General features: G+C 43.6%; 1 protein-coding gene across 1 annotated transcript in view; it reads left to right on the top strand.

Moving 5' to 3' along the window:
- The window catches only part of RPA1 (replication protein A1), a 44,451-nt gene that overhangs the window by 6,882 nt on the left and 9,677 nt on the right, over window positions 1-27,892 (top strand). The window contains exons 6-13 of the mRNA XM_077836971.1: window positions 9,671-9,760; window positions 11,449-11,581; window positions 13,062-13,164; window positions 14,612-14,680; window positions 14,829-15,021; window positions 16,108-16,247; window positions 18,477-18,625; window positions 27,678-27,810. Of these exons, the coding sequence (XP_077693097.1) occupies window positions 9,671-9,760; window positions 11,449-11,581; window positions 13,062-13,164; window positions 14,612-14,680; window positions 14,829-15,021; window positions 16,108-16,247; window positions 18,477-18,625; window positions 27,678-27,810 (1,010 nt within the window). The remainder of the gene's footprint in view (window positions 1-9,670; window positions 9,761-11,448; window positions 11,582-13,061; window positions 13,165-14,611; window positions 14,681-14,828; window positions 15,022-16,107; window positions 16,248-18,476; window positions 18,626-27,677; window positions 27,811-27,892) is intronic.

The following is a 27,892-nucleotide window of genomic DNA, read 5'->3' on the forward strand; positions in this document are numbered from 1 at the left end:
CTTCAAAAAAGCAGGCTTTAACGAACTCAGAGAACTGGCAGGTAAGGTGCCATGGGAAGAATATCTCAGGGAAAAAGTTCAGGAGAGCTGTCAGGTTCTCAAGGAGACGATATTAAAGACACAACTGCAGACTATCCTGATATAAAGGAAAGAGAGAGCCATATTGACCCTCTTTCTATTCTTCCTATCAGGAGCTCTTTAATGACCTGAAAATCTGAAAGGAATCTTACAAAAAGTGGAGACATGAACAAATTGCTAAGGAGGAGTATAAAAGAGTAGCACAAGCATATAGGGACAACATCTGAAAGGCTATGGTTACACCTACCAAGAAACATAAACGGCAATAAAAAGAGGATCTTTAAATATATTAGGAGCAAGAAAAAAACAAAAGTGATGGCCTCTACTTAGTGGGGAAGGAGAAGTAATGACAGAAAACATCAAGAAGGCTTAGGTGTTTAATGCTTCACTCTTCGCTAAAATGGTTAATGGCGACCAGATGCTCAACACAACTTATATTAGCAAAGGGGGAAGAAATGTAAGACAAAATATGGAAAGAACAGATTAAAAAATATTTTAGATAAATTGAATATATTGAAGTCATCAGGTCCTGATGAAATTCATCCTGGGATAGTTAAGGAACTAGCTGAAGCAATCTTAGAACCATTAGCATTTATCTGTGTGAACTCATGGAGGATAGGTCAGGTCCCATTGGACTGAAGAAGGGCAAACATGTTACCCCTCTTTAAAAAGGGGAACAAGGAGTACTTGGGGGAATTATAGACCAGTCAGCCTAACTTCGATACCTGATACTGAAGATATTGAAACAAATAGGGTTACTGGCCTGTCAGTAGATGTGATATATCTTGATTTTAGTAAGGCTTTTGACACAGTTCTACATGACATTCTCATAAGCAAAGTTTGGAAATGTGGTTTAGATGAAATTGCTATAGGGTGGGTGCACAAAAGGCTGAGACACCATACACAGAGAGTAATTATCTGTGGTTCCCTATCAACTAGAAGTATCTGGTGGGGTTCTACAGGGGTTTGTCCTGGGTTCAGTACTTGTCAATATCTTCATTAATGACTTTGGGGTGGAGAGCATGCTTATAAAATTTATAGATGACATCACCTGGGAGAGATTGGAAGCACTTTGGAAGACTGAATTAGAATTCAAAAAGACCTAAACAAATTGGAGAACTGGCCTGAATTCAACAAGATGAAATTCAGTAAAGATAAGTGCGTAGTACTTCACTTAAGAAGAAAAAACTAAATGCACGACTACAAAATGGGGAATAACTGGCTATCTGGTAGTACTGCGGAAAAGGATCTGGGGGTATAGCAGATCACAAATTGAATGAGTCAACAATGTGATAAGGGCTAATAACATTCTGTGGTGTATTAATAGGAGTGTTGTGTGTAAGACATGGGAGGTAATTGTCCACTCTGCTGAGTGCTGGGCACCACATGTTAAGAAACCTATGGACAAATGGCAGAGAATGTTTAGGAGAGCAGTGAAAATGACAAGGGTTAGAAAACCTGACGTAGAAGGAAAGGTTAAAAAATACTGGCATGTTTAATCTTGAGAAAAGAAGGTGGAGGTGCTGGGGGACCTGATAAGGCTGTTACAGAGCACTCTGATCCATTGGTCGCCACATCCACCAAAGATAGGGCAAGAAGTAATGGGCTTAATCTGCAGCAAGGAAGATTTAGGTTAGATATTAGGAAAAGCTTTATAAAACTATCAGGGATGATAGTTAAGCACTTGAACAGGCTTCCAAGTGAGACAGTGGAATCCACATCACTGAAGGTTTTTAAGAGCAGGTTGGACTTACATGTGTTAGGGATGGTCTAGATTTACTTGGTCCTGCGTCAGTGCAGGGGGCTCGACTTGATGACTTGTCAAGGTCCGTTCCAGCCTGACATTTCTATGATTTAAAAAAAAAAAAAAGTCTGAACTTTCTTTGAACAGCTCTATCATTGAAATGGGTGGGGATAAATAGTTGAAATTTGGCAGGGAAATAGCCCTTTGGGAGGAGCAGTGCCTTTCAGAGAAACTCAGGTAACAATACGATCCATTTTCATTGTTGCTGTCTCCACCTTCTGATTTGGGAAATTAACACACGTGTGTGTGGTAGAGTAGCAGGACTGACAGGTAAACTGCCAGGCTGACCAGAAATCTAGCTGACTAGTTGGAGCAGAAATCCTACCTAATGCTGCTGTGTAGAACCGTCTTTTTCTATCACTGTTACTTCCATTGTTACTTTTGGGGGAGAAAGGCATGCACTAAACAACAAGAGCTTGCTCTTGTGACAGCCATGAAGTTAATCACAATTTTAAATGGTGTGGTTAATCGTAGGTCTAGACTAGTGTCTTCTGAAAATTTACTGAACAGACTGTTTTATATGCATGTGTGATTTTCTTCCCAATTGTTTGTCTGATACAATAGTATATTTCTTGTTAGCTAGGTGTCTGTTTCAGAGTTGTAATTATTCTTTACTGTTGCTTAGAAGCAGCTTGTCATTTCAAATATTTCTAAGATGCATTTTCAGTTACAGATTATTCTGAATGTGCAAGTTGTGAAATTATTTTCTGTAGTATGGCTTAGGTTTTAAATTTGCATAAGTGATTGTAATAGGAACAGAAATCAACACAGACTGAGCAGTTCTTGCATTGTTAAAATTACTTGGGGAGTTTTGCTCCTTGTGCTTCTTATTTGAATTTAAAGCTAGTCAAAGAACTAAAGCTGTTGGCATTTGGTCTAATATAGTCAGAGCAGTGTTAAAGGTTCAGGAGCAAGGCCAATGCACTGATGCATTCTGCAGATTAGAGGTTCTCAAATTTTTTCATAGTGTGGACTAGGGATGTAAAATATTAAATGGTTAACTGGTAAGTATTAGACTTACTGTAAACCCACCCTTACTGTTAACCCCCTGCGTGTGGGTCTCGAACTGGTTCTCCTGTCCCCGCGCCGGCTGGCTGGGCAGGGGGAGCACATTTAGGCTGGGGGGGATGGGCTGGGGCTGCAGGCCCCATTGAGCGGGTAAAGTAGTCCTCGGTCTCCCATGTGCCACTGGAAGGGGTTCGGCTGCAGAAGTGAATGGTGTGCTGGGAAGGGAAGGGAAGCTGCTGCTGGGGTGGCACGGAGAGTCTGTGGAGACCGCATCGGGACAAACTAGGTACCTGCGGCCCTCTCCCTTTAATTGATTAACCAGTTAAACAATATAATTTTAATAGTTTAAACGGTTATCTTTTTAAACGATATTTACATCTTTAGTGTGGACCACTTTTTTAACACGGAGATAGTCCTGTGCGCTTCATGCCCTCACATGTGGCATCTCATAACATCCCTGTGGTAACTGCAGCAATTTTTTTGCAGGGACCAGTGATGTTAAGGAAGTACTTAAAATTAATTAACAGAAGCTAAAAACGCTAACAGCTGAAAATAGGGCAGAGGATGCTGTCTGGAGTGCCTCATAACTGCGAGTGCTGACCTCAGGGCAAGCATCCCAAAATGGTCTATTCTACAATTTAGATTTCACCAAACCAGTAACAAAGGTGAACTCCTGGATCACTGTACCAGTTTTACGATGGAGTCACAGACAGTCCCCTTAAATTCGCCATTCTGTCTTGCCACCCAGACAAACTGGACTGATGATAAAAGGTCACTTAAACCAAAAATCACCCCACATCAGATTGTTCCCAGTCCCAAGAGACCAACCAGTCTCTTACCCCAGATCAATTGGTACTCTAAATCTTACACCAAAGACAATATTGGCAGACAATTCTATAGTAAACTAACTAAAGATCTTTTAGCTAAGAAAAGGAAATGAGAATTATTGAGAGGTTAAAGCAAGTAAAGTGTGTGTGTGTGTGTGGTGGATATATAAGTGAATCAAAGTTTGTAATTCCAAATGTTGGAAGTGATGTAATAAACTACCAATTTCCCAAAATGTCTCTGGGGATCTCTGGTTTGCAACTGGTACAGTTCCCTGTAAGAATCCAAATGGTTCAGAGAAGGATCTTTCCTTGAATCCATATTTATAGCTTCATCTGACAGAAAACAAGCTGACTGTTTGTCTATACCTGCATGGGCTTTTCCTTTGATGATGGTGAGTGAGGAATGTACTTTGAGTCCTTGACCCCCCTTTTCTGAGTTATTTAATTATAAGAAAAAAAAGAAAAGGAGTACTTGTGGCACCTTAGAGACTAACAAATTTATTTGAGCGTAAGCTTTCGTGAGCTACAGCTCGCTTCATATGTTCTGATGAAGTGAGCTGTAGCTCACAAAAGCTTATGCTCAAATAAATTTGTTAGTCTCTAAGGTGCCACAAGTCCTCCTTTTCTTTTTGCGAATACAGACTAACACGGCTGCTACTCTGAAACTTCCCATTAGGTATAAGGGTATATACAATGTAAATGTTTGCTGCTCATTATAACAGGATACAGATTAGTGAGAACAGCGCAAGTAACATCCCATTAGTTTTATGAAGTCTAAACATCAAATACTCTTTTCTACCTTCAACAGTCACTTTGATTAGGTGAATTGGCCTGAATACACTTTGGCATGACCTGGTCTGCCAGCAGCATTGTAAGACCAATAAGCTCTCTGTAGACCCCAAGCAAGTGCTCCGCAACCCACTAGCTACCCATGTGCTACAGTTTGGGATCCTCTGCTATAGATTGTTAAGCTTTTACCTGGTTAAAACCATAGACTCCTAATTGAGAAAGACCAGGAAGCTAGGGGAGTTTGTTGCTAGTTGTATATTTGAACACATATTCCAGATGTGTTAATTGTAGAATTGTAGGACTGGAAGGGACTTCTAGAGGTCTTCTGTCCAGTTACCTGCATTAAAGGCAGGACTAAGTAGTATCTAGACTTCCCCGAGAGATGTTTGTCTAACTTGCTCTTAAAAATCTCCAATGATGGAGATTCCACAACCTAGGCAATTTATTTCAGTGCTTAACCACCCTAACAGTTGGGAATTTTTTCTTAGTGTTCAACGTAAATTGTCCTTGCTGCAATTTAAGCCCATTGCTTCTTGTCCTAGCCTCAGAAGTTAACAAGAACAATTTTTCTCCCCCCTCCTTGTAACAACTTCTATGTACTTGAAAACTATTATCCTGTCCCCCCATAGTCTTCTCTTCTCCACACTAAACAAACCCAATTTTTTCAGTCTTCCCCCATAGGTCACATTTTCTAGATCTTTAATCATTTTTGTTGCTCTTCTTTGGGCTTTCTCCAGTTCGTTCACATCTTCCCTGAAACGTGGTGCCTGGAAGTGGACACAATACTCTAGTTGATGCCTAATCAGCTTGGAGTAGAGTGGAAAAAATACTTCTCTTGTCTTGCTTACAACACTCCTGCTAATACATCCCAGAATATTTGCTGCTTGTGTGCTTGCCTTCCCCCCCCCCCCCCCCACAATGTTTCACTATTGACTCATATTTAGTTTGTGATCCATTATGATCCCTTTCCACAGCACTCCTTCCCAGGCAATCATTTCCCATTTTGTATGTGTGCGGCTGATTGTTCCTTCCTAACTAAGTGGAGTACTTTGCATTTGTGCTTATTGAATATCATCCTCTTCACACCAATTCTCCAGTTAGTCCAGATCATTTTGAATTTTAATCCTGTCCTTGAAAGCATTTGCATCCCCTCCCTGCTTGGTATCATCTGCAAACTTGAAATATATAGATACTTTATAAGTAATATATCCCCTGAGGTATGTTGTGAAGCACAATACTGGGCAGCTGACTACTAAGCCATGTCTTGGAAGTTCTTAGTGCTTTTATAAAAAGATTCTTTCACAAGTATTTTCCTGTTAAAATGCAAGAGAAAATGTGGAAGAGCAAAAATAGTTTTAAAAAAATCCCCAAACTTGTGCTATTTCTGAAGCCTCTTCATTTAACTCCTCTTTCATGGGCATCTAGGACTCTAGCTTTCTTTTCTGGCTCCTATACAGAATAAATTTGGAGTTACTGAATAGGGAGTCCTGTTGGGCATCTTTTCTCTTTTGAAGTTTGAGCACTTAAGTCAGCTAAGTTTTGGCTGGCAAGGGTGAAGCCCAGCGTCTCTGTCTAGTGGATACTGGAGAAAGCACACAGTATTGGGTTTGATGTCAGTCTGTTGTTAGGGAACAACTGTCACCAATTCAGTATTGACTTTACTGTAGCAGCCAATTAGAAGAGTAGATTGGCTTTGTGCGGAAACCTTGTTCTGATTAAAAATAAACTAGAGGGTCACACACTTCATAGCTTCTGTCAGCTGAGCTCGTACACACCAGAGCTCCTTGTGTTCCACTAATCGCCCCCATAAGCTCCCTATGTGCCACCCTCTCATTCCCCTCTTTCAGGGACTCCCTGCAACACTCCCCCCGCGTGCTTTGTGCTTCCCTCTAGCGTTGTTGTTGTTTTTTTTCTTTTTGTCAGGGAGATGAGTTATTCAGGTTGTGGACATTTTGAACTCTCTTGGTGCAATAGGCAGAGTTGAGATGATGGAGTGTTATGCTAGAAGGTGTTAATGGCTGCCATCAAACCAACTGCTTGATTTAAACAACTGTAGACCTGGAATTTTGAGAATTGATTGTATGCATTGTTCTAAAAATTATTGCATCGTGCCCAGACATATAGAAATGCCATCAGGCTGAGTGCAGGGCCTGACTTCGCTCAGTCAATAAAAACCTAACAAAATCTTTGACCAGTGAAATAATGAGGGTGACTATTACACCTGTAAGAGGATCTAAGTTTTCAAACTATGGGTAACACTTCACTAGGGAGGGTCGGGGGAGGAAGGGGTTGGGGAGGAATTGAGGGGTGTTGTTACCTTGGATTAAAATAGCAGTGAAGACATAGCTATTTAGCTTTTAACTTGGGTTAGCAGCTCAAAGATCAAAGTTGAAGCCTATTGGGGAGTCTGGAGTTGAACTTCAAGCTGCTAACCTGAGTTAAAAGCCAAGTTGCTGCGTTTTCACTGTTGTTTTAAATTGACTGAACACTTTTTTTTTTTTTTTTTTTTGCAATTAAGACACATACATAGGATAGTTTTCTGTAATGTAGAGTCAGTCCCTATTTTAGGGTGCTCCCAAGTGGCCATTGTCAATATACTGACAACTATCTCTAAGGTGATCAGATGCTGTGGTGATCCACCTGACTTCCTGTGAATCTCAGCACTGTGGCTCAGGTTGGTCAGCAATGGATTCAGACTTGACTGTGGTGGTTTCTATAATGTGGAGCCCATCATTCTTCATTTAGTGTCTCCATATTTTCTAAATTAAAAAAATAAGGTATCTCTTACAGGTTATTGTTGAGTCTAGATTTACCTTCACCGAGCACCTTTTCGCCTGCATTTTAAAGAGTTTTGTTAAGTTATATTTTAGCTCTTGCATGGTGCAGTGGTGCAGACCCTACTGCTTAAAGCTGTCAAAAGCTTAAGAACAGCCCTACTGGGTCAGATCAAAGGTCCATCTAACCCAGTATCCTGTCTACCGACAGTGGCCAGTCCCAGGTGCCCCAGAGGCAATGAACAGAACAGGTAATCATCAAGTGATCCATCCCCTGTCACTCATTCCCAGCTTCTGGCAAACTGAGACTAGGGACACCATTCCTGCCCATCCTGGCTAAGAGCCATTGATGGACATATCCTCCATGAATTTATCTTGTTCTTTTTTGAACCCTGTTATGGTCTTGGCCTTAACAACATCCTCTGGTAAGGAGTTCCACAGGTTGACTGTGCGTTATGTGAAGAAATACTCCCTTTTAGTTGTTTTAAACTTGCAGCCTATTAATTTTATTTGGTGACCCCTAGTTCTTGTGTTATGAGAAGTAGTAAACACTACTCTACTTTCTCTATACCAGTTATGATTTTATAGACCTCAATCATATCTCCCCTTAGCCGTCTCTTTTCCAAGCTGAAAAGTCCCAGTCTTATTAATCTCCCCTCATATGGAAGCCGTTCTGTACTTCTAATAATTTTTGTTGCCCTTTTCTGAACCTTTTCCAATTCAATATATCCTTTTTTGAGATGGGGCAATCACATCTGTACACAGTATTCAAGATGTGGGCATACCATGGATTTATACAGAGGCAACATGATATTTTCTGTCCTATTATCTATTCCTTTCTTAATTATTCCCAGCATTCTGTTAGCTTTTTTGACTGCCGCTGCACATTGAGTGGATGTTTTCAGAGAACTATCCACAGTGACTCCAATATCTTTCTCGAGTGGTAACAGTTAATTTAGACCCCATCATTTTATATATATAGTTGGGATTATGTTTTCCAATGTGCATTACTTTGCATTTATCGAAATTTAATTTCATCTGCCATTTTGTTACCCAGTCACCCTGTTTTGAGAGATCCTTTAATAGTATCCCTTTAAATAATTGCCAGCCCTGAATTTTTTCTAAGTAGTAATAGAAAGTGGTTGCTTGTGAAAAGAGATCTGGTTGAGATCACCATATGCTATGGTTCTTCTCAGGATGGTTTGCTGTTGTCTTGTAACACATTTGAATGTTAGTGGGTGTTCTATGCCATGGGGCTCTTGTGAAAACAAGATTACGTCCCATTGTGACACCATGGGTATGTGTGCCTCATTTTCCCTTATTGGGCTTTCGGTAAGTTCAGTGATGCTTGCATACAGTGAACAGTCTCCCTCCAGGGGTCTAGTTTATTTAATCAACCACCAAACATGCTTTGTAAACAAGCCACCACCTGCTTTAAGACCCAGGGCTTCTCTTCTGCCAGGAGCTGTGCAGTCTTTCCCATGCTAACTCAGGGTTTCTCCCATGCCTTCCTGCCTAAAGAGCTTTGTAGTCTTTCTCCTCTGGAGTGTTCTCTTTGTGTTCTGTGGCTGGTTCCTCTCTCTGGGAACTTCTGCTCTCCAGGAGCACACCACTGGGAGTAGCTTTCCTATCGAGCGCCCCTGTGGAGCATCCTCTTGGTTCTGGGCTCCTGCCTGAGGCCCATAAGCTGAGGCCCAGGTGTTTCTTACCTAATTAACTTCTGCCCACCTGTTTATCCAATTAACCATCCATAGGTAGATCTGGGTTGGCTCATTCTTTTCAGTAGAGCCTGTCACGGGGAGGCTGGGTGCCTGACTCCACAGAGGACCACCCCCTGTGACAGGCATCCGAAAGGCACTTTTAATTACTTGGGTCCTCATAAAGCAGTTGCTGTGAGAGATCTGGTTGAGATCCATATATGCTGTGGCATTTCTCAGGCATGGTCTACATTTAAAAGTTAGGTCAATATAGCCATGGTGCTCAGGGGTGTGGAAAAAAGTTCACACCCCCTGAACACCATAGCTATGGTGACATTAACCTCCAACATGAGGGCAGCTTGGTTGATAGAAGAATGTTTCTGTCGACCTACCTACTGTTGCTTGGGGTTTTGGAGTTTCTGTGGTGATGAGGAAAACCCCTGTCATTGCTGTAGGATGCATCTGCACAACAGCAGCATATCTGTGGCACAATAGCTGTGCTGGTCTAGTGCCCATAGCCTCAGGGTGGCTTGCTATTGTCTTGTAACACATTTGAATGTTAGAGGGTGTTATGTGCTATGGAGCTCTTGTGAAAACAAGGTTCCATCTCAAAAAGGCACCTTAAGGCAGTTTTAATTACTTTGATCTCCAGTCCATTGCACTATAAGTAGTCTCTTCCCCTCTGGTTAACAGGACAGGGGCACCAGCAGCAACGTTCCTCAGTTCCAGCAGCCAGCCCAACAAACAGCAAACCACAGCAGCAGAATGGAAATTCAGCAGTAGGTAAGACACTTCTCATTCAGGGTGTCTAAATATTGGCTCGCAATACTGAATTCAATTATGAGCCTGAATTTGTTTAGGATTGGAAAGTAAACCCAGCTAGAGAATCCTATAACAGCAGAGAATGGAGGCAACGTCAGGGCACCACTTCAAAGTGCTGAGAAGAGAGAGGGCAAGAAGTTGTTCTAAACCAGGAAATGAAAAGTATACAGCAACAGACAAACCATAAATGTCTCTTCATTCACTTACTGTCCCTGAGAGAATGCTGTCCTAGAATCTTTGGAATCTGTTTTCATGGCGAAAAGGAACTACTGCCTTTAAAATATTTGAGCCCTTCTGTGAGGGAAGAATGATGAGTTCATCTTAAAACGCATGAAAGAAACTTGGTAAAAATTCTTGACCTCGTTTGGGAAGTGGCATATATTGCACATTCTTTCTGATGGATGGCTTTTGGTTGAGGCCTTGTCTACACTGCCACTTTACAACGCTACAACTTTCTCCCTCAGGGGTGTGAAAAAACACAACACCCCCTCCCCCCCAGCACTGCAAGTTTCAGCACAGTAAAGTGGCAGCGTAGACGGTGCACCAGTGCTGGGAGCTATTCCCCTCGTGGGGGTGGTTTTTTACAACAATGGGAGAGGTCTCTCCCAGCGCTGGTGCCGTGACTACACAGCCCTGTTCTTTATGCGCTTTAACATTGCTAGTGAAGATACATTGTGCCCTCTAGACAACTAAACAGATCGTGGTTCCAAACTGATTGAAAGGGTGTGTCCGTGCTAAGCCATTGAAGCAGAATGGTTAGGTGTTATAGGTATGAGATTCAATTGAAACTGCCTCTATAAATACTAGTTTTTGGTGAGGGCTTTAAATTGGCATATAAATTGTTTGTCTAGCTGCAGATTTATTTTTCAAGCAAAAAGGTTTCAATCCAAGTCTGAGCTATGAGTAAGATTTGGGACCTGCCTTAGACTTTTTTGGCCAAATTGCACTATTTGAGAAGCATTTTGAAATAGATACGAGAATTTTGAAGCCTGCTTACTAAGACAAAAGTGAAAATGACTCCTACCTTACTTTCTTTACTCCTTACCTTACTTAAACGTATTTGGTTATTCGTTTTACATTTATAGGAGCATAAAAAGGCTTAGTAACTGTGTGTTTGAGTTCTCCAAGGAGCTGCAGGACTGTAGCTAAACTTGCCATATCTTATTGGTGCTGGTTTGTCCTTGCTGATTAATCCGCTAACAGTTAGCTGATGATTCTAACTGAACACCCTTGGAGACTTGTCCATAGTTGCCATTCTTTGTTCACTTACTGTTTAATAGTCATAAAAGACTGAAGCATTTCTCTTCTGAAACTGTTTGCAGTGACAGACTAGGTATAGTTTATGACTCAAGAGTAGAAGTGCTTTAAAACAGTGAATAACTTCTTTAAAAACATACTGTTTGGTGCCTTTGTACCCTGGTGACTGGAGACTTATAAATGCCTACATGCACTTTCTTCTACTTGCTTGTGTGCACCATCTTCCTGTAGCCAGTGAGGAAACTTCTGTTGCAGATTAAGTGAGTGGTGCCTGGCTTGGCACTGCCACTTGAAAGTTATTTACTTTAATCTTTGTCTACACGTAGAAAACAAAAGTGCAAGATCATTTTGTCCGAGTTCTATATGACTGAATTTATGCTTGTTTTTTCTAGGCCCCACTACTACTAAGTACCATGGCCCCTCAAAGCAGTTTGGTAAAGCAGGTGGTACTAGCTTCTTGAGCACTCCTGGTGGATCACAGTCCAAAGTGGTACCAATTGCCAGTCTGAACCCATACCAATCCAAGTGAGTTACTCTACCAGCCAGGTTCAAAGAATACTGCATGCATGAAGGAATGATGCCCAGAGTAAATTTCTGTTCTCTCAGAAGAAACATCAGTCTTTTACGTCTGCCAAAAATTCTTTAATTTCTCTCGGACACAGTGTCAGTTACCTCAACACAGCTGGTACTAAAGGTATTTTTTCGATTACCCCATGTCCTAGGAACTCTGATAATCTGAGATTAGGCTCTGGATCACCAAGCTGTACGATACAACTGCGGTTGTATCGTAGAGCTTGGCTGTAGATAATGGATCGTGTGGTGTGGTCTGGATGAAAGCTGGAGGCATGTAGGTAAGTATAGCGGTCAGTAGGTTTCCGGCGTAGGGTGGTATTTATGTGACCATTGCTTATTGGGATTGGGCCAAAAGAAATCTGATGAGGTTCAATAAGGATAAGTGCAGGGTCCTGCACTTAGGACGGAAGAACCCAATGCACAGCTACAGACTAGGGACCGAATGGCTAGGCAGCAGTTCTGTGGAAAAGGACCTAGGGGTGACAGTGGACGAGAAGCTGGATATGAGTCAGCAGTGTGCCCTTGTGGCCAAGAAGGCCAATGGCATTTTGGGATGTATAAGTAGGGGCACAGCGAGCAGATCAAGGGACGTGATCGTCCCCCTCTATTCGACATTGGTGAGGCCTCATCTGGAGTACTGTGTCCAGTTTTAGGCCCCACACTACAAGAAGGATATGGATAAATTGGAGAGAGTCCAGCGAAGGGCAACAAAAATGATTAGGGGTCTGGAACACATGGCTTATGAGGAGAGGCTGAGGGAACTGGGATTGTTTAGTCTGCAGAAGACAAGAATGAGGGGGGATTTGATAGCTGCTTTCAGCTACCTGAGAGGTAGTTCCAGAGAGGATGGTTCTAGACTATTCTCAGTGGTGGAAGAGGACAGGACAAGGAGTAATGGTCTCAAGTTGCAGTGGGGGAAGTTTAGGTTGGATATTAGGAAAAACTTTTTCACTAGGAGGGTGGTGAAACACTGGAATGCGTTGCCTAGGGAGGTGGTGGAATCTCCTTCCTTAGAAGTTTTTAAGGTCAGGCTTGACAAAGCCTTGGCTGGGATGATTTAATTGGGGATGGGTCCTGCTTTTGAGCAGGGGGTTGGACTAGATGACCTCCTGAGGTCCCTTCCAACCCTGATATTCTATGATTCTATGATTCTATTAGCACTGTAGTGTCTAGGAAGTGCTTCCAAGAGAATTGTGCTTTATCACACTATATGCCTTAAAAGTGACTGTTTTCTTAAATGTTGTTGCTTCTCTCTAATTTCTGTTTTAATGGTATAGACAGTATACTGTTTACACAGACAAATAGAATCACTGAGATACAGTGGAGAATACTAGGTTCTAAATTAACATCTCAAGAACTGAAAGTCTGTGAAATTTGTAAGACTCCACTCCAGTCTAAAAAAGGACATTGGAGTACTAATTCTTGTTTCCAGATGGACCATTTGTGCTCGTGTTACTCAGAAAGGCCAGGTTCGCACATGGAGCAACTCCCGTGGTGAAGGAAAGCTGTTCTCTATGGAGCTGGTTGATGAAAGTGTAAGTACTGTGGTGGGATCCAAGATACTACTGTGATGGGAGCCATAGAAGTACCTAGATAGGAGCAGATGAGTTTTTGAGAAACAACATTCTGAGAGAAGGAAGAACAAAGGAAATAGTTGGCAGATTTGTTATAGAGAATGGCATTCTTTGAGGTGTTAATGTACTTGATAGTCCTGCATTCATTCGCTCAGAGTCTTTACAGCTATCTAAAATGGGACCCTAAATACAGTTATTTGCCTCTTTTTGTTAACTCAGTCTAACATATGCAAAAAGAAAAGGAGTACTTGTGGCACCTTAGAGACTAACCAATTTATTTGAGCATGAGCTTTCGTGAGCTAGTGAGCTGTAGCTCACGAAAGCTCATGCTCAAATAAATTGGTTAGTCTCTAAGGTGCCACAAGTACTCCTTTTCTTTTTGCGAATACAGACTAACACGGCTGTTACTCTGAAACCTGTCAGTCTAACATATGGTAAGTGGCCAAAAATGGTGGCAGCATCAGAATCTGGTATCTATGCAGATGGACAATGTCTCTGGTTTGTGGCACTCCCCTTTAGACTGGCAGATGAATCCCATTGCTGTTGCTAGGACTTCACATCCGTAATACAAGGAATAAGACATGGAATTTAAATGAGCACCTCCAAATAGAAACTCTCATTTTAATTGGGAAATCAGAATGTATAAAAAAGTAATAAAGGGAAATTCCATTTCTGGCTTATTTTGATAAGTGAATCAATGTGGTCAATCTAAGCCTGCTCTTGAGACTTGTTACACAAATATGTTGATTAAACTATTTTGTTACACAGCAGCTTGTTTGTTTGTATGAGATTATTTTTAGTACCAAATGTGTGGTTCATAATTTGACACATCTTCATCAGCCTTTTATTTCACTTCTGTATGCTGTCAGCATTTTGACTGACAGTTTTTATTTTAATTTTTAATATTTCTATTGCATAAATATCTTAACTAGTGGAATTCTAGCTCTGTCATTTATTGTCATTCAGGGAAGAGCTTGTCACAACACACACTGCTGTATTGATCAGATAAGATGTCATCCCCTAAATTTGTGAAGCTAAATGCTATATCTAAAATGAGGTATTGCCTAATCTGTAAAATGACACAATTAATGCAAGGTTTGGGCATATCTGTTCAGAGCTACACTTCTTTACTACAACATGATGGCATACTGTATGCACCACCACATCTCATTCTTTCTGGAGTTTTTTTATATGGGGTTGTTAAAACATGGAGATGAAATCAGATGGTCAAGCAAAGGATTTATCATCCTAGTTATAGCAAAATATGTATGGAAAATTTATTTCTTCTGTGGCTGGAAGAAGGCTACCCCTGCAGAGCATTACACATCTGTAGAAATGGTGCCACTTTTATTGGAAAGATTTTGCGTGCTGAATTTTAGTTCTAACTGGTTTTTGCATTTTCCTGCAGGGTGAAATTAGAGCTACTGCTTTCAATGATCAAGTGGACAAGTTCTTTCCCCTCATTGAATTGAACAAGGTGTAGTATCATTATTATTTTATAAACCGATATGAGCTAAAGAGAGGTGTTCATAGAGTGTACAGGGTTGTTTAATGTGAGCGTAAGCCATCTGCAGCCTTTCAGTGCGGGTGTATCCTATGTTTCATCACTTCTCCTTCTCCTCTAGGTGTATTACTTCACCAAAGGCCATCTGAAGACTGCTAACAAGCAGTACACAGCTGTGAAAAATGACTATGAGATCACATTCCATAATGAGACTTCTGTTGTACCCTGTGAGGATGCTCAGCACCTTCCTTCAGTTCAGTTCGAGTTTGTGCCCATCTCTGACTTGGAGAACACATGCAAAGACTCAATTATCGGTGAGTCTGTATTGCAAGATGGGGAGCCGTGAGGCTTAAAATTAGTCGTCTTGTACCAAATACTTGAGGAGCAGATGAAGAAACCTATAGTGCTGTGTGATTGATATGTTCTCTATTAGACATTGACATTCAGTTACTGCAGTGGTGGATGCCCCTAGAAATGCCTGAGGTAGTTACTTTTGCTTGTTTCGCTGCTAGGAACTTTAGAGATGGATGTCCAAGTTCAAAGCAATGTAGAGATTAGAGGACATGTTGCACGAGTTTATCACTTCTAAAGTGTCCAAACATGTTTGAGTTGCCAAATGAAAATGACTTTGGTGTCCTCATCATAGTTCCTAGCAGATCCACTTTATAATCCCTTGCTCAAGAGAGCCTCATACTCGAATAAAGAACAGGAGTACTTGTGGCACCTTAGAGACTAACAAATGTATTAGAGCATAAGCTTTCGTGGGCTACAGCCCACTTCATCGGATGCATAGAGTGCAACATATAGTAAGAAGAGATAGATAGATATACATACAGAGAACATGAAAAAGTGGAGTAAGAGGCTAATTAATTAAGATGAGCTATTAGCAGGGGAAAAAAAACTTTTGTAGCGATAATCAAGATGGTCCATTTAGACAGTTGACAAGAAGGTGTGAGGATACTTAACATGGGGAAATAGATTCAATATATGTAATGACCCTGCCACTCCCAGTCTCTCTTCTACTCTGAAACCTGTCATACTGGAATAGAAAGTGGTGCTGCAAGGTGAGAATGAAGTCCATTTTATAAAGTGGTAGGAGAGAAGATTGCACAAAATCTTAATCTACCTGGTACGGTGAATCCCTTACTTTCATGAACGCTAAATTCATGAACAAAATAGTATTCCAAAGATGTAATGGATTTTTCTTTCACCAACAGCCTTTCTACTTTAATATACAGGGTTCTCAGGTTTTAGACTTTTAGAATTTTAACAGTGATTTAGAATCTCACAAGATGTAATCTGATGCTACCTATGTGTGAGTTCTTCCCATGCAGTCTTTGCTCATCTGCTCCAGCCATGACCTTTCAAGTAATTCTAACTGAATTATGTCTACTTTTCAGACATAATTGGAGTCTGTAAGAGTTACGAAGACAGCACTAAAATTACAGTGAAGTCTACCAATAGAGAGGTGTCCAAGAGGAATGTGCATTTGATGGATACATCGGGGAAGATGGTGACAGCTACTCTTTGGGGAGATGAGGTAAGTGCCCTGTTACCTGTTCTGAGCTTTCAGATATATTAAAAAGAAGAATGGCTATGGTATGTCACCTGAGGCAGGTAATAGTACTAGGCTAAGGGAGGGGATGCATCTCAGTATTGAGGGTGAAAGATTTAGTTTGGCTTCACTCTGATCTGACATTGTTAGCCTTTCTCCAAAATAACTTTATGCTGTGGCTGATCTGGTGTAGTTTGAGCAACACTGTGCGTCATGGCTGTCAAGAGTCTGGAGATAAACAGGCTTCTGATTCAGGAAGCCAATCTCAGCATTAGCTCCAGGGGAGTTGCTGCTTGATCAAGGAAGAGCTCAATGACCAAAGGTGTCCAGGAGGGTTAAGTTTTATTTGTAGGGCAGGGTCCTTGCAACCCTGACTAAAACCAGTGCTTGTCAAGGGTTGTGAGGAGGAGTCAACCTCAAAAAGCTAGCAGGAATAAAGAGCTCATGAATGTATTTAGTTTTTAACCATTGGGATTTGGGGGACGTGAGCTCAATTTTGAGCATTGCCATAAATGTCTGTTGTGGCCTTGAACAAGTCACTGTGTTGTTTTCTAGTGATGTGGTAGGCTCTTGTTGATCTGTGCCCCAGTTTCCTGTCTGTAAAATGGGTATGATTCTGATCCACCTGACAAGGATTCTTTGAGACTAGATGTGCATAAGTCACACAGCCTCTCTGATGGAAGGTGCGACAGAAGAGCTAAATGTTAACTCCATGCAAATAGCCATTGTGCAGAGCTATAAACATTATGAATTAAAACTGTTTTCTGCCACAGACTGGAGAGGGTGAGCAAGCTGAGAGGGAGGGGAGGGGCACAATGTGGGTCGTGAATGGCCAGTCTGCTGCTGCAGGGAGAGATCTGTGACCTGTGTGATCTGGCTGGATTTCTTGAGTATAAGCACTCATTGTCTTTAATCCTGGTCTTATACTGCAGTTTGTTTGCACGGCCGAATATTGGGGTTGGCGGGGTGGATTGATTTTTTTAAATCATCAATTTTAATCATGATTTAAATCAGCAAGCAGGAAATCTTGGTTTAAATTATCAATCTTAGTAGTGTTTTGCATTTATACTTTTTAGTTATTGTCATAAAAAAGGGTTGAGTCTGATTAGTTGGTAACAATTATAGCATGTTGATTTGTAAGTAAATATAGCCTCTACTCTAAATTTTGTGCTGCTTTTTGCTAACCAGGAAGATATACTTTATTGATGCACAATTCTATAGCTTAAATTACATTTATTCAGATTCTTAATTTTTATATTTTTTATTGCTGGTGAACGATGTATTTCTTTACTAGATTGATTTTTTTTTTTTTTTTTATTTGTGCTTTGTGTAAAGCTCTGTGTTGGATGGAAATTCAATTTTAGTTAAAAATTCGCATCATTTTAATTTTTATTAGTTAAATAAAAATACTGTATGTGCTGGATACATAAGGAAAAAAGCTTATCAAAACATGTTTTCTATTTTAAAAATTATTTATTAAACAAAGGAAGAATTATAGAAACATATAAATGTAGAGCTGGAAGGGACCTCAATTTTTATAAGCATATTTTAATTTTGTAAACATACTCTCCACTCCATCATCTAAGTCATGAAGGAGAATATTCAATAGTACCAGACTCAGGATAAATTTCTGTGGGACCTCAGTAGATACGTCATCCCAGTTTGACAGCAAACCATTGATAACTACTCTTTGAGTGGTGACAGGTTTCAGAGGGGTAGCCCTGTTAGTCTGTATCAGTAAAAACAAATGAGGAGCCCTAGACTATATTTCCCTAGTTTGTTTATGAAAATGTCATGTAGGATGGTCAAAAACCTGACTAAGATCAAGATCACACCTACTACTTCCTCCTATCCACTAGGCCAGCAATCCTGTCAAAGAAGATAAATAGGTTGATTTGGATGATTTGTTCTTGACACACCCATGTTAGCTATTGAAATTAGGCTGACTTCATTTTTCTTCAGTTAAATGCGCACACACTAGGGTTTGGGGACTTCCTGCATTCTCTGAGATTGGCCATTGGGGATACAAAAATCCTTTAAACAATGATTAATAGCCAGTTTTCAAAGGCTTAATGACCTAGCTTAGATACTGTACCTGATAGGTACAGCTGGACAATCTGGTCCAGTTTTGGCCTGTTTTTAGTCATGATCTATGAATTATGAACCGAGGTGAGCTGCCACATTGGGCCATTAATGTTTTCTGTGTTTTCACAGGCTGAAAGATTTGATGGTTCTAGACAACCTGTGGTAGCCATCAAAGGAGCCAGAGTCTCTGATTTTGGTGGCCGGAGTCTCTCTGTCCTGGCCTCGAGCACAGTCGTGGTGAACCCAGATAGTCCAGAAGCATTTAAGCTCCGAGGATGGTATGACTGTGTACTTGTGTTGAATAGAGGGGACTGCCTGTTGCTTGACTTTAACTTGTTGGGGATTCTGTTCTTGTGTTACCCCTGTAATCCACGTGAGCAGTCTACAGAGCATTAAGGGAAACACTGGATTTGGGTTCTAAATAGAACAGTTTCCATTTCTCTTGGAGGCATTATGGCCTTCGAAAGGTTGGTTTTAAAATTCTTAAACTGACAAACCTGTATTCCCATAGCAAACTATGAAGAAATTGGAGAAGAAGCAATTAGAGTGGAAGTGGTGCATGTTGACCCATATCCTTGGAAGACAGCATGAAATCAGACTTTTAACAACTCTGCTTCTATGGGTTTTACCTGAGAGAATGTTTTTCTTCCACAAGCTTTATCTACTCTGCAGGATCTTGTGTGTTCAGCTAGTGTGGGTGGGAGGAATAGTTTTGATTCTTGAAAGGTTTTGTTGTTGTATTGCAGCCTCCTTTTCCTTTATTAGATGCCTTTTATGGTATAATAACAAAATGACATCAGATCTTTGTCGTCAAAGTAATGTAATTCCAGAGGTTCCCCTAGTGCTGCTAGATTACAAGCCATGCTAAGAGGAAACTACAAGTGTAGAAAGGATGATCTAGTGAATAAGGCGCTGGACAGGGACTGAGATCCTGAATTCAATGCCTGGCTCAGTTAGACACTCTGTGTGATCTTTCACAAGTCACTTAATCTACCCTGTGCCTCCATTTCTCACCTGTAAAATGAGGATAGTACTTCCATACCTCACAGGACTGTTGAGAATAAAATCGTTAATGGTTCTGAGGTTCAGATACTGCTGCAGTTTTCATTAAATGCTGTTTTTTACGAAGTGCTGTCAGCATGCTCAGTCTGTACCAGATACAGAAATAGCCCCTCCTTCAAGGAGGTTATGCTGTAGTAGACAGCGAGCATCAAACACATTGGGAAATGTGGAACAGGGCTCTATCTTAAGATACATGTTTTGTTTGTTTTAATGTAAGTGTAGGCTCATGTTTGTGGGCTCTGTACAATAAGTGAGGTTTGAGGAGGAATTTTAAAGGGGTGGGAGTCTGGTGGAGGGCACACCATGGGAAAAAAAGTGTGAAAATGAATATGACGGAAGATGAGAGGAGAGGATAAGAAGTAAGAAATGAGATCAAAGATACAGGGAAGAGCAGAGGTGTGCGGTCTAAAAGGTGAGGATGAGAAGCTTAACATTCCCCTTCCCCCCAATCCCCTGCCTTTTGGAGTCAAGTTACAAAGAAAACACTCCAAACTGTAACATGATGGAATTGCTACATTTAAATAAACATAATGTTTATTTAATGTTGAGCAACATGGTGGGGAATAGTGTATTTGGCACTGTACTTCAGGCTGCTTAAAAATAACTTGGAGCAAGTTAGCCCATGACATGATCTAGTAGATCTTCCTGATAGTTGGGTTCTTTCTCATGCTTCACCAGCATTAATATTTCATTGGTGGTTGCCTCTGGACAGTAAATTAGAGCTCTCAAAATTAGTTTTTACACTAACATAGCCATGTATTGTGATGGTTTAGTGTGATGTCTGCGTTGTACTCTACTGAAAGTCATAAGACCTTACAGTGCAGAGAAGAGTGCATGGCCTCCCAAACGAACTGGAAACGCTTTCCTCCCTAAGAAAAGCTAAACAAACACTGCATTAAAGTAACAATGCACAGCAGTTTCTCAGGGATGGGAGAAAGAAACACCAGTAAGTGCTTCAGCTTTTGAGTTTCCTGGCTCTGGAATATCAGAATCCTAAATAGTATCATTCTCTTTTTTGGGAGTTCTAGATTTTTGTTAGTTCAAGATCATGATGTCCTTCTCTCCATCAGAAAATGGGTTTAGTCTATCAGTGCCACTTGTCACCTAGCTGCGGTTGCTGGAGCATGAAGTGATGAGCTTTCACCAGCCTGCTCTCAGCCTCTTCTGACCTTGAGGGGAGGGACAGATAGGGTCATAACTCAACCTCTGATTCTCCCACTTGGCACCATCTGTCTGCTTTTAGGCTTACTTTAATATCTGAGGGAAGCTTGGAGAAGATGTGCCTTTGGAAGGGAATTGGAGTAAGGGCTTGGGAGCCTTTTAAATTGATACCAGTTACTTTGGAAAACTATGTACAGAGTGCTATTGCTTTTTTATGCAATGCACTTGGGTTCCATTTCAGTGACTCCCAGGCTTTCTAGACTCCTCTTCCCAAGACTTTTCGGTTCCTCTCTGAGGCCTCCCTCAACCCCATTCAGAGTGTACGTAGGTTGAGGCAAGGCTTCCTCATTATTTCAGTTCAGTTTTCAGTGTGCAACTAAGTTAGCCATGCACATGTTGGGTACTGCAGCCGCCTTAGCTGCATACTTCATAAGCTCAGCAAGATGATTGCATGCAAAGTGCAGTTATTCGAGTGCTTGCTCATGTCAGTTCCTTCTAGGTGTGCGTGCGCCCACGTGCGTGGTTGTTGGAGATTTGTGTCTTAGCGGCATCTGTAGGGTCGCCAGCGGCACCCCCTTGAGTGCCGCGCTCATGCACTAGTATATCAGGCGCGACCAACCCTGTCCCCTTTCAGTTCCTCCTTACTTCCTGTGGTGATTGGTCGGTGCACCCTTCCTTGCATTGCAAGTGCTAGCGGTTTTCATCTAGTGTCTTCGAGCCTGAAGGCCTTATAAACAGGTTTTTTTATAGCACTTAGTGTTAAGTAGTTAAGTGTAGTTAATAGTTAGCAGTTAGGGTCCCAGCAGGGACTTTGCCCCAGGTGGTGCATGCCCCAGTCTCCCGGATTTGAGCCCTGCCTGGTCTGCAACAGGCCTATGCCTGTAAGTGACCTCCATAGTACCTGCCTCAAGTGCAATGGGGAATGACACGTTAGAGACAAGTGCCAAATTTGTAAGAACTTCCAGGCCTGCACGCAAAAGGAGCGGGATATTTGGCTATGGGCTCTCCCCATGGAGTCCGCCCTGCCTCCAGCCTCCGAGCAGCCCCAGCAAGACTCGCCAAGTATCTCTGCCTCGGTGCGCAGTGCTCCCACGGCACTGTTCCCTGTCACTGGTGCCCAAAAAGAAGACTAAAGAGCATAGCTCCCCAGCACCAAGCAAAAAGGGCCATGGGCCATTGGGCAAAGGACCCGTTTCAGGCCACCTGGCCACTCCAGAGCTGTGCACTTGCACTCCCCCCACCCAGCCGGGGCTCTTAGTCCTGTGAAAGGTCCACCACTGACTCCCAGGAGCAGCATGGGACCAAAAACCCTGGCAGCACTGACTCCTTCACAGGCACCCCTTGTGCCGAGAGCACACAGGCCTCTGCCCATGCCGCCACTGCAGCATGTGCCCCACGAACTGGCAAAGGCTCCCCACAAGGGCAAGCCAGTCGCTAAGACCCCTTGGGGCAGTGGAGTGCCGCCAATCCCCTGAGACGAAGCAGTGCTCTCTACCTCTGCACTGCAGGTCGCCGGAGTCGCAGCCCGGATGCTCTGGGGCTCATCCTCGGTCACCGGCACCACGTTCATGGTCGCCACTGTGTCAATGCGGATCGCCTAGAGCAAGACGCCAGTCTCTGTACTACCGACGCTGCTCCCTCCCCCACAGATCATCCTCTAGGCACAGGTTCCAGTCGCCTGCATAATGGGAACGCTCCCCATCACATCTCCAGGCCCTCCAGCGCCGATCACCTCGCCTTGGGCATCAGTCCCCGACGGCAACGGCCAGCAAGCAGACCCAGTGTCAACAGCTCCACCGTGGTCACTGGAAAGGGATTCTCTTAAGCCCAGTTCAGCTCCTTGCTTAGTCTGCTCTAGGGCAAACGGGCACCCGAGGCTACGTCGACATTTCCAACTTAGCAGCGTGGCCAGTGGCTGGTGCAGTGGCCTTATTGGGGCTCATGGGTAATGCTGGTTGTGGCGATGCCCCCTTCTCACCACTGATCGGCCGCTGCCTCAGAGCAGCAGCTGGCAGCACTGGGCTTGGTGCACAGGGCACTCCCAGTGGTCAAAACAGAGGAAACGGCGCCCACCCCAAGCCTCCCTCCCCTGTGGGGGAAGATGCTCCGGAACCTCCCCTGGGGGTGCAATCATCATCCTGGTCCCCAGATGAGGCGGTTGCGGGTCCCTCAAGGGCAAGGCTGCTGGACAATTTCAAGGGAAATCAGGCTCTGCTGCGTTGGGTGGCCAAGAACTTGGGCCTGGAGGTGGAGGAAATAGCTGAGCAGATGGACACCTTGTTTGGCGTTCTGTCAGCTCCACCCCAACCCATGTCGCGCTACTGGTGCACGATGGTGTCCTTAAGAGTGCCAGTGGTCTCTGGCACACTCATTCCTCCTACCTCAAAGAGGGCCAAAAAGTAGTACTTTGTCTCGGCCAAGGGGGTTGAGTACCTCCCCGGCTCGCTGGTGGTCTCTGTGGCCAACAAAAGAGACAAGGAGGGGCATACCAGTTCGACCCTCAACAATAAAGAGGCTAAACGGTTTAGGAGAAAATTTATTTGATGGACAGTTTGCAGTTCCGGGTGGCAAACCATCAGGCCCCCTTGGGCTGTTACAACTTTAAGTTGTGGGACTCCCTCCGTAAGTTCGAGTCCTTTCCACAAGGTTTGACCCAAGAATTTGGCACTCTGGTGGAGGAGGACACTGCGGCCACCAGGTGCTCCCTCCAGAGACTGTGGGATGTGGCAGACTCGTCAGCCAAGGTGGTCGCGCAGCTCCTGGCTTCAGACTGTAGGTCTCTCCCAGGAAATGCAGACCTCCATCCAAGACCTCCCATTTGATGGGAACAGTCTCTTTTCAGACCAGACTGATGCGAAGTTTCGTGGGCTGAAGGACACCAGGACCACCCTTTGCTCGCTGGGAATACATACGCCGCGGCCTGCGAGGAAGCAGTTCTAGCCGTCCCTGGCTCATCAAGGGCAGGTCCCGGAACCAAGTATAGAGAAGCCTTGCATGCCACCTGCCATGACCTGGGCCTGTTGATGATAAATGAGAGAAAATCTACCTTCCGCCTTAAGGCCAGTCCAACACAAAGTTCATATGAGCGGTTCTCAACTCCACGCAAGCCAGCGCCTTCCTTCCGGAGGAGCGTTTTCAGACCGTCGGACCTGATTGCCCATGTGAGGAGCTGCCCGCTCACCATGGCTCACACTTGCCTGCTGTTGTTGGGCCACATAGGTGCCTGTGCCTATGTGGTCAGTCGTGTCCAGCTCTACCTCCGGCCTCTGCAAGCATGACTGGCATTGGTCTACATCCACAAAAGACATGATCTTGACCTGGTGGTTGGATGCCGGGTCAGTGTTGCAGGTTGTCCCCTTTGTGACCCCTTCCCGCGCTGACCCTGGTCTCTGATACTTCCGACCTGGGCTGGGGAGCCCAGCTGGGCGAGCTGAGCACCCAGGGCGGATGGTTGCGGGATGATCTGGCCCTTTACATCAACGTCAGGGAGCTCAGAGTGGTTCCCCTGGCCTGCCAGGCCGCCTTGCCCCACCTGAGGGGCAAAGTGGTGAAGGTCCTGATGGACAATACTGCGATGTATTACATCAACAGATAGGGCAGAGCCAGGTCATCAGCCCTCTGTCAAGAAGCTCTCAACCTTTGGCACGTCTGTGTGCAGCATGCCACTCATCTGGTAGCCATACACCTGCCCGGCACCAAAAATATGCTAGCGGATCTCCTCAGCAGGACCTCTCGTCTTGCCAGGTGGATTTGTTTGCGTCCCACCGGAACAGGAAATGCCACGTTCTGTTTGCTCCAGGGGATGGACAGGGGTTTGCTGTCAGATGCTTTCCTAATTCTGTGGTCAGGGGCCCTGATGTATGCCTTCCTGCCAGTGCCATTGATCCAGAGTCCTTCTCAGAATCAAGTGGGACAGGGCGAGGGTTATCCTGATAGCCCCCGAGTGGCCTCACCAGTACTGGTGCAGCATGCTGCTAGACCTTTCGGTAGCCGAGCTGCTGCGACTCCCTCTCTGGCCGGACCTGCTGTCTCAGAATCACAGCAGTCTCCTGCACACGAACCTGGAGGTGCTGCGCTTGACAACATGGCTGCTGCATGGTTATATGCGGATGAGCGGGAATGCTTGACCCGAGTGCAAGAGGTCTTGCTGGGTAGCAGAAAGCCCTCCACCAGTGTGACCTATCGGGCAAAGTGGGAAAGGTTTACATGCTGGGCCTCAGATCGGCATGTCTGAGTCCAGCAGGCCTCCCTGCAGGTGATCCTGGACTATCTCCCACACCTCAAGCTCTAAGGCTTGTCCTGTTGTCAGGGTCCACCTGGCTGCTATTTCGGCTTTCCATCCTCTGTTCCAAGGCAGGTTGATCTTCGCTCACGGCATGACGGCCTAACTCCTGGAAGGTCTGGAGAGTCTTTTTCCGCACATCCGGGATCTGGTCCCTTATATGCCATCGTGTGCCAGCAATGCCCCTCTGCCATGTACATTGGCCAAACCAGACAGTCTCTACACAAAAGAATAAATGGAGACAAATCTGACATCAGGAATTCATAACATTCAAAAACCAGTAGGAGAACACTTCATTCTCCCTGGTCACGCAATAACAGACCTAAAAGAGGCAATTCTTCAACCAAAAAACTTCAAAAACAGACTCCAACGTTATTTGCAAACTGTACACCATCGAATTAGGCCTGAATAAAGACTGGGAGTGGTTGGGGATTTTCCTAATTTTCCCCTATACTAAGTTCCCCCTACTGTTACTCACACCTTCTTGTCAACTCTTTGAAATGGGCCACTCTCATTACCACTACAAAAGTGATTTTTCCTCCATTGGTGTGTCCTACTGTTAATTGAATTGTCTCGTTAGACTGACCTCTCATTTGGTAAGGCAACTCCCATCTTTTCATGTGCTGTGTATTTATACCTGCTAATGTATTTTCCACTCCACGCATCTGATGAAGTGGGTTCTAGCCCACGAAAGCTTATGCCCAAATAAATTTGTTAGCCTCTAAGGTACCACAAGGACTCCTAGTTGTTTTTTCTCTGGGATTTGAATCTCATGTTGTCGAGGCTCATGGGCCCTCTATTTGAATCTCTGGCTTCCTGCTCTCTTCTTCTCTCCTGGAAGAAGGAGTTCCTGATGGCTATTACGTCCGCTCACAGAATGTGTGAGCTCAGGGCACTTGCGTCAGAACAACCCTATATGGGGTTCTACAAGGATGAGGTTCAGTTGCAGCTGCACCCGGTGTTCTTGCCCAAGGTAGTCTTCCAGTTTCATACCAGCCAGGACATTTTCTAACTGGCCTTCTTTTCGAAGCCCCATAATTCCAAAGAGGAGCGCAGGTTACAGGCCTGGAGATCTGGCGGGTGCTGGCCTTCTATATCGGCAGGACACAGCCTTTCCGTAAATCAACGCAACTGTTCATTGCTGTGGCAGACAGGATGAAAGGTCACCCAGTGTCTGCTCAGAGGATTTCGTCCTGGATCACAGCGTGCGTCTGAGATAGCTATGAGCATGCGAGTGTGCCTCCGCTGGAGATAGTCAAAGCGCACTTGGCTACAGCGCAAGCATTGTCAGTGGCCTTCTTGGCTCAGGTGCCGATCCAAGAGATCTGTAGAGCTGCTACCTGGTCATCTGTCCACAAGCTTATGTCCCTGGGACGGTGCTGGCTTCGGCAGGACAGTGCTGCTAGCTGCAAAACTGTGAACGCCGAGCCCACCTCCACTGGCACTGCATGTGAGTCACCTAGAACGGAAAGAACATGAGCAAGCACTCAAAAAAGAAAAAAACAGTTGCCTACCTTTTGCAACTGTTGTTCTTCGAGATGTTGCTCATGTCCATTCCATTACCCACCCTCCTGCCCCTCTGTTGGAGTTGCCTGCAAGAAGGAACCAAGAGGGCATAGGGTTGGTGACGCGTGATATAGCGGTGCGTGAGCATAGCACCGAAGGGAGCGCCACTGCCGACTCTACAGATACCGCTAAGCCAAAAATCTTCTCCAACCGAACACGTGGGCGTGTGCACACACACCTAGAATGGAATGGACATGAGCAACACCTCTCCAAGAAAAATAGTTACAAAAGGTAGGTAACTGTTTTTTTCCAGCAGGTTATAACTTGGCAAATCCAAACCAGTTTTTATCAGAACCCTCAAAAGCACTTCTCCGTGAGGTCTGTCTTTGTGCCAGGTTTCAACTTCCACTCCCTGACCATTTGGGCTTTAGAGCTGTGCAGAAGAATGTTGCAAGAATTTATTACAATAGTTAAGTGGTGTTCCATTCTTCTCAAAAATAGTTGAACTGTTATTACCCAAAATTTCCAGAAGAAAATCCCCTTTGTGCAAAGACTGAATATTAGAAACTTCTGCTTCAAAGTGAGTGGCTGAAAATGGGATTAGAATCAAAAGCTTATGCAGTCTTACCTATAACGGTCATTACTGCTCCTGTGGACTTCCGTTATTTCTTTGTGATGGATATATAACTAGTGGGTTTTTGAGAGAGCTTCTGCTAGCCAAATCAGATGTGCTGTAATTCAATTAATGGTCATGGCTGTATTGATGCAAGAGGCTACGCTTTTGTGGACAGTGGTCTCTGGGAGGTTTGACACAACTGAAATGAGCTTTCTGCTGAAATAAATTTGCCACTAAGTTGAAATCACAACATCACCTGAGCAGGGCTTGTAGCACCAGTTTCACTGACAGACATATTTGCTTATTTTAACTAAAGAAATATGATCTATTAAACACTATTTGCTTTTCTCTCAAAGCTGCAGGAAAGATAATGGCAGCATGTAATTTAATTCTAATTATGCAAATATCTGGCTGCTTCTAAAATGCATGCAATTCCTGGTTTGGCCACTAGCTGGCATCAAAGCTATGGACATGTAAAGCAGAATTTGTCCACTTCTGAGATTATAAAATACTATGCTAATTAAAACCGGATTAATTTATCCTGAAATGCTATTTGTGTAATATGCACATGGTACAGTAATTGTTTCCTGTGCAGGTCGCTGATAAACTCCCTCTTGCATTAAGTATGTAAAACTAAATATAAGATTTTGGATAAGTCTGGCTGGTTTGCATTCCAAAACTGGAAGAATCTCTGTGCTTTCAGGTTTGACTCTGAAGGGCAGCTTTTGGAATGTACCTCAATCTCTGATCTGAGAGGTGGACCAACAATTGGGGGAAATACCAACTGGAAAACTTTGCATGAAGCTAAATCTGAAAATTTGGGACAAGGAGATAAGGTAAAATAGGGCTATTAAATGCAAACTATGTATGCTGCATAGAAAATAAGTTAGGTTTTACCCAGGTGTGGTGTTTGAAGCT

This window comes from Eretmochelys imbricata, chromosome 17 (assembly GCF_965152235.1).
Source record: "Eretmochelys imbricata isolate rEreImb1 chromosome 17, rEreImb1.hap1, whole genome shotgun sequence".
NCBI classification, from domain to species: Eukaryota; Metazoa; Chordata; order Testudines; family Cheloniidae; genus Eretmochelys; species Eretmochelys imbricata.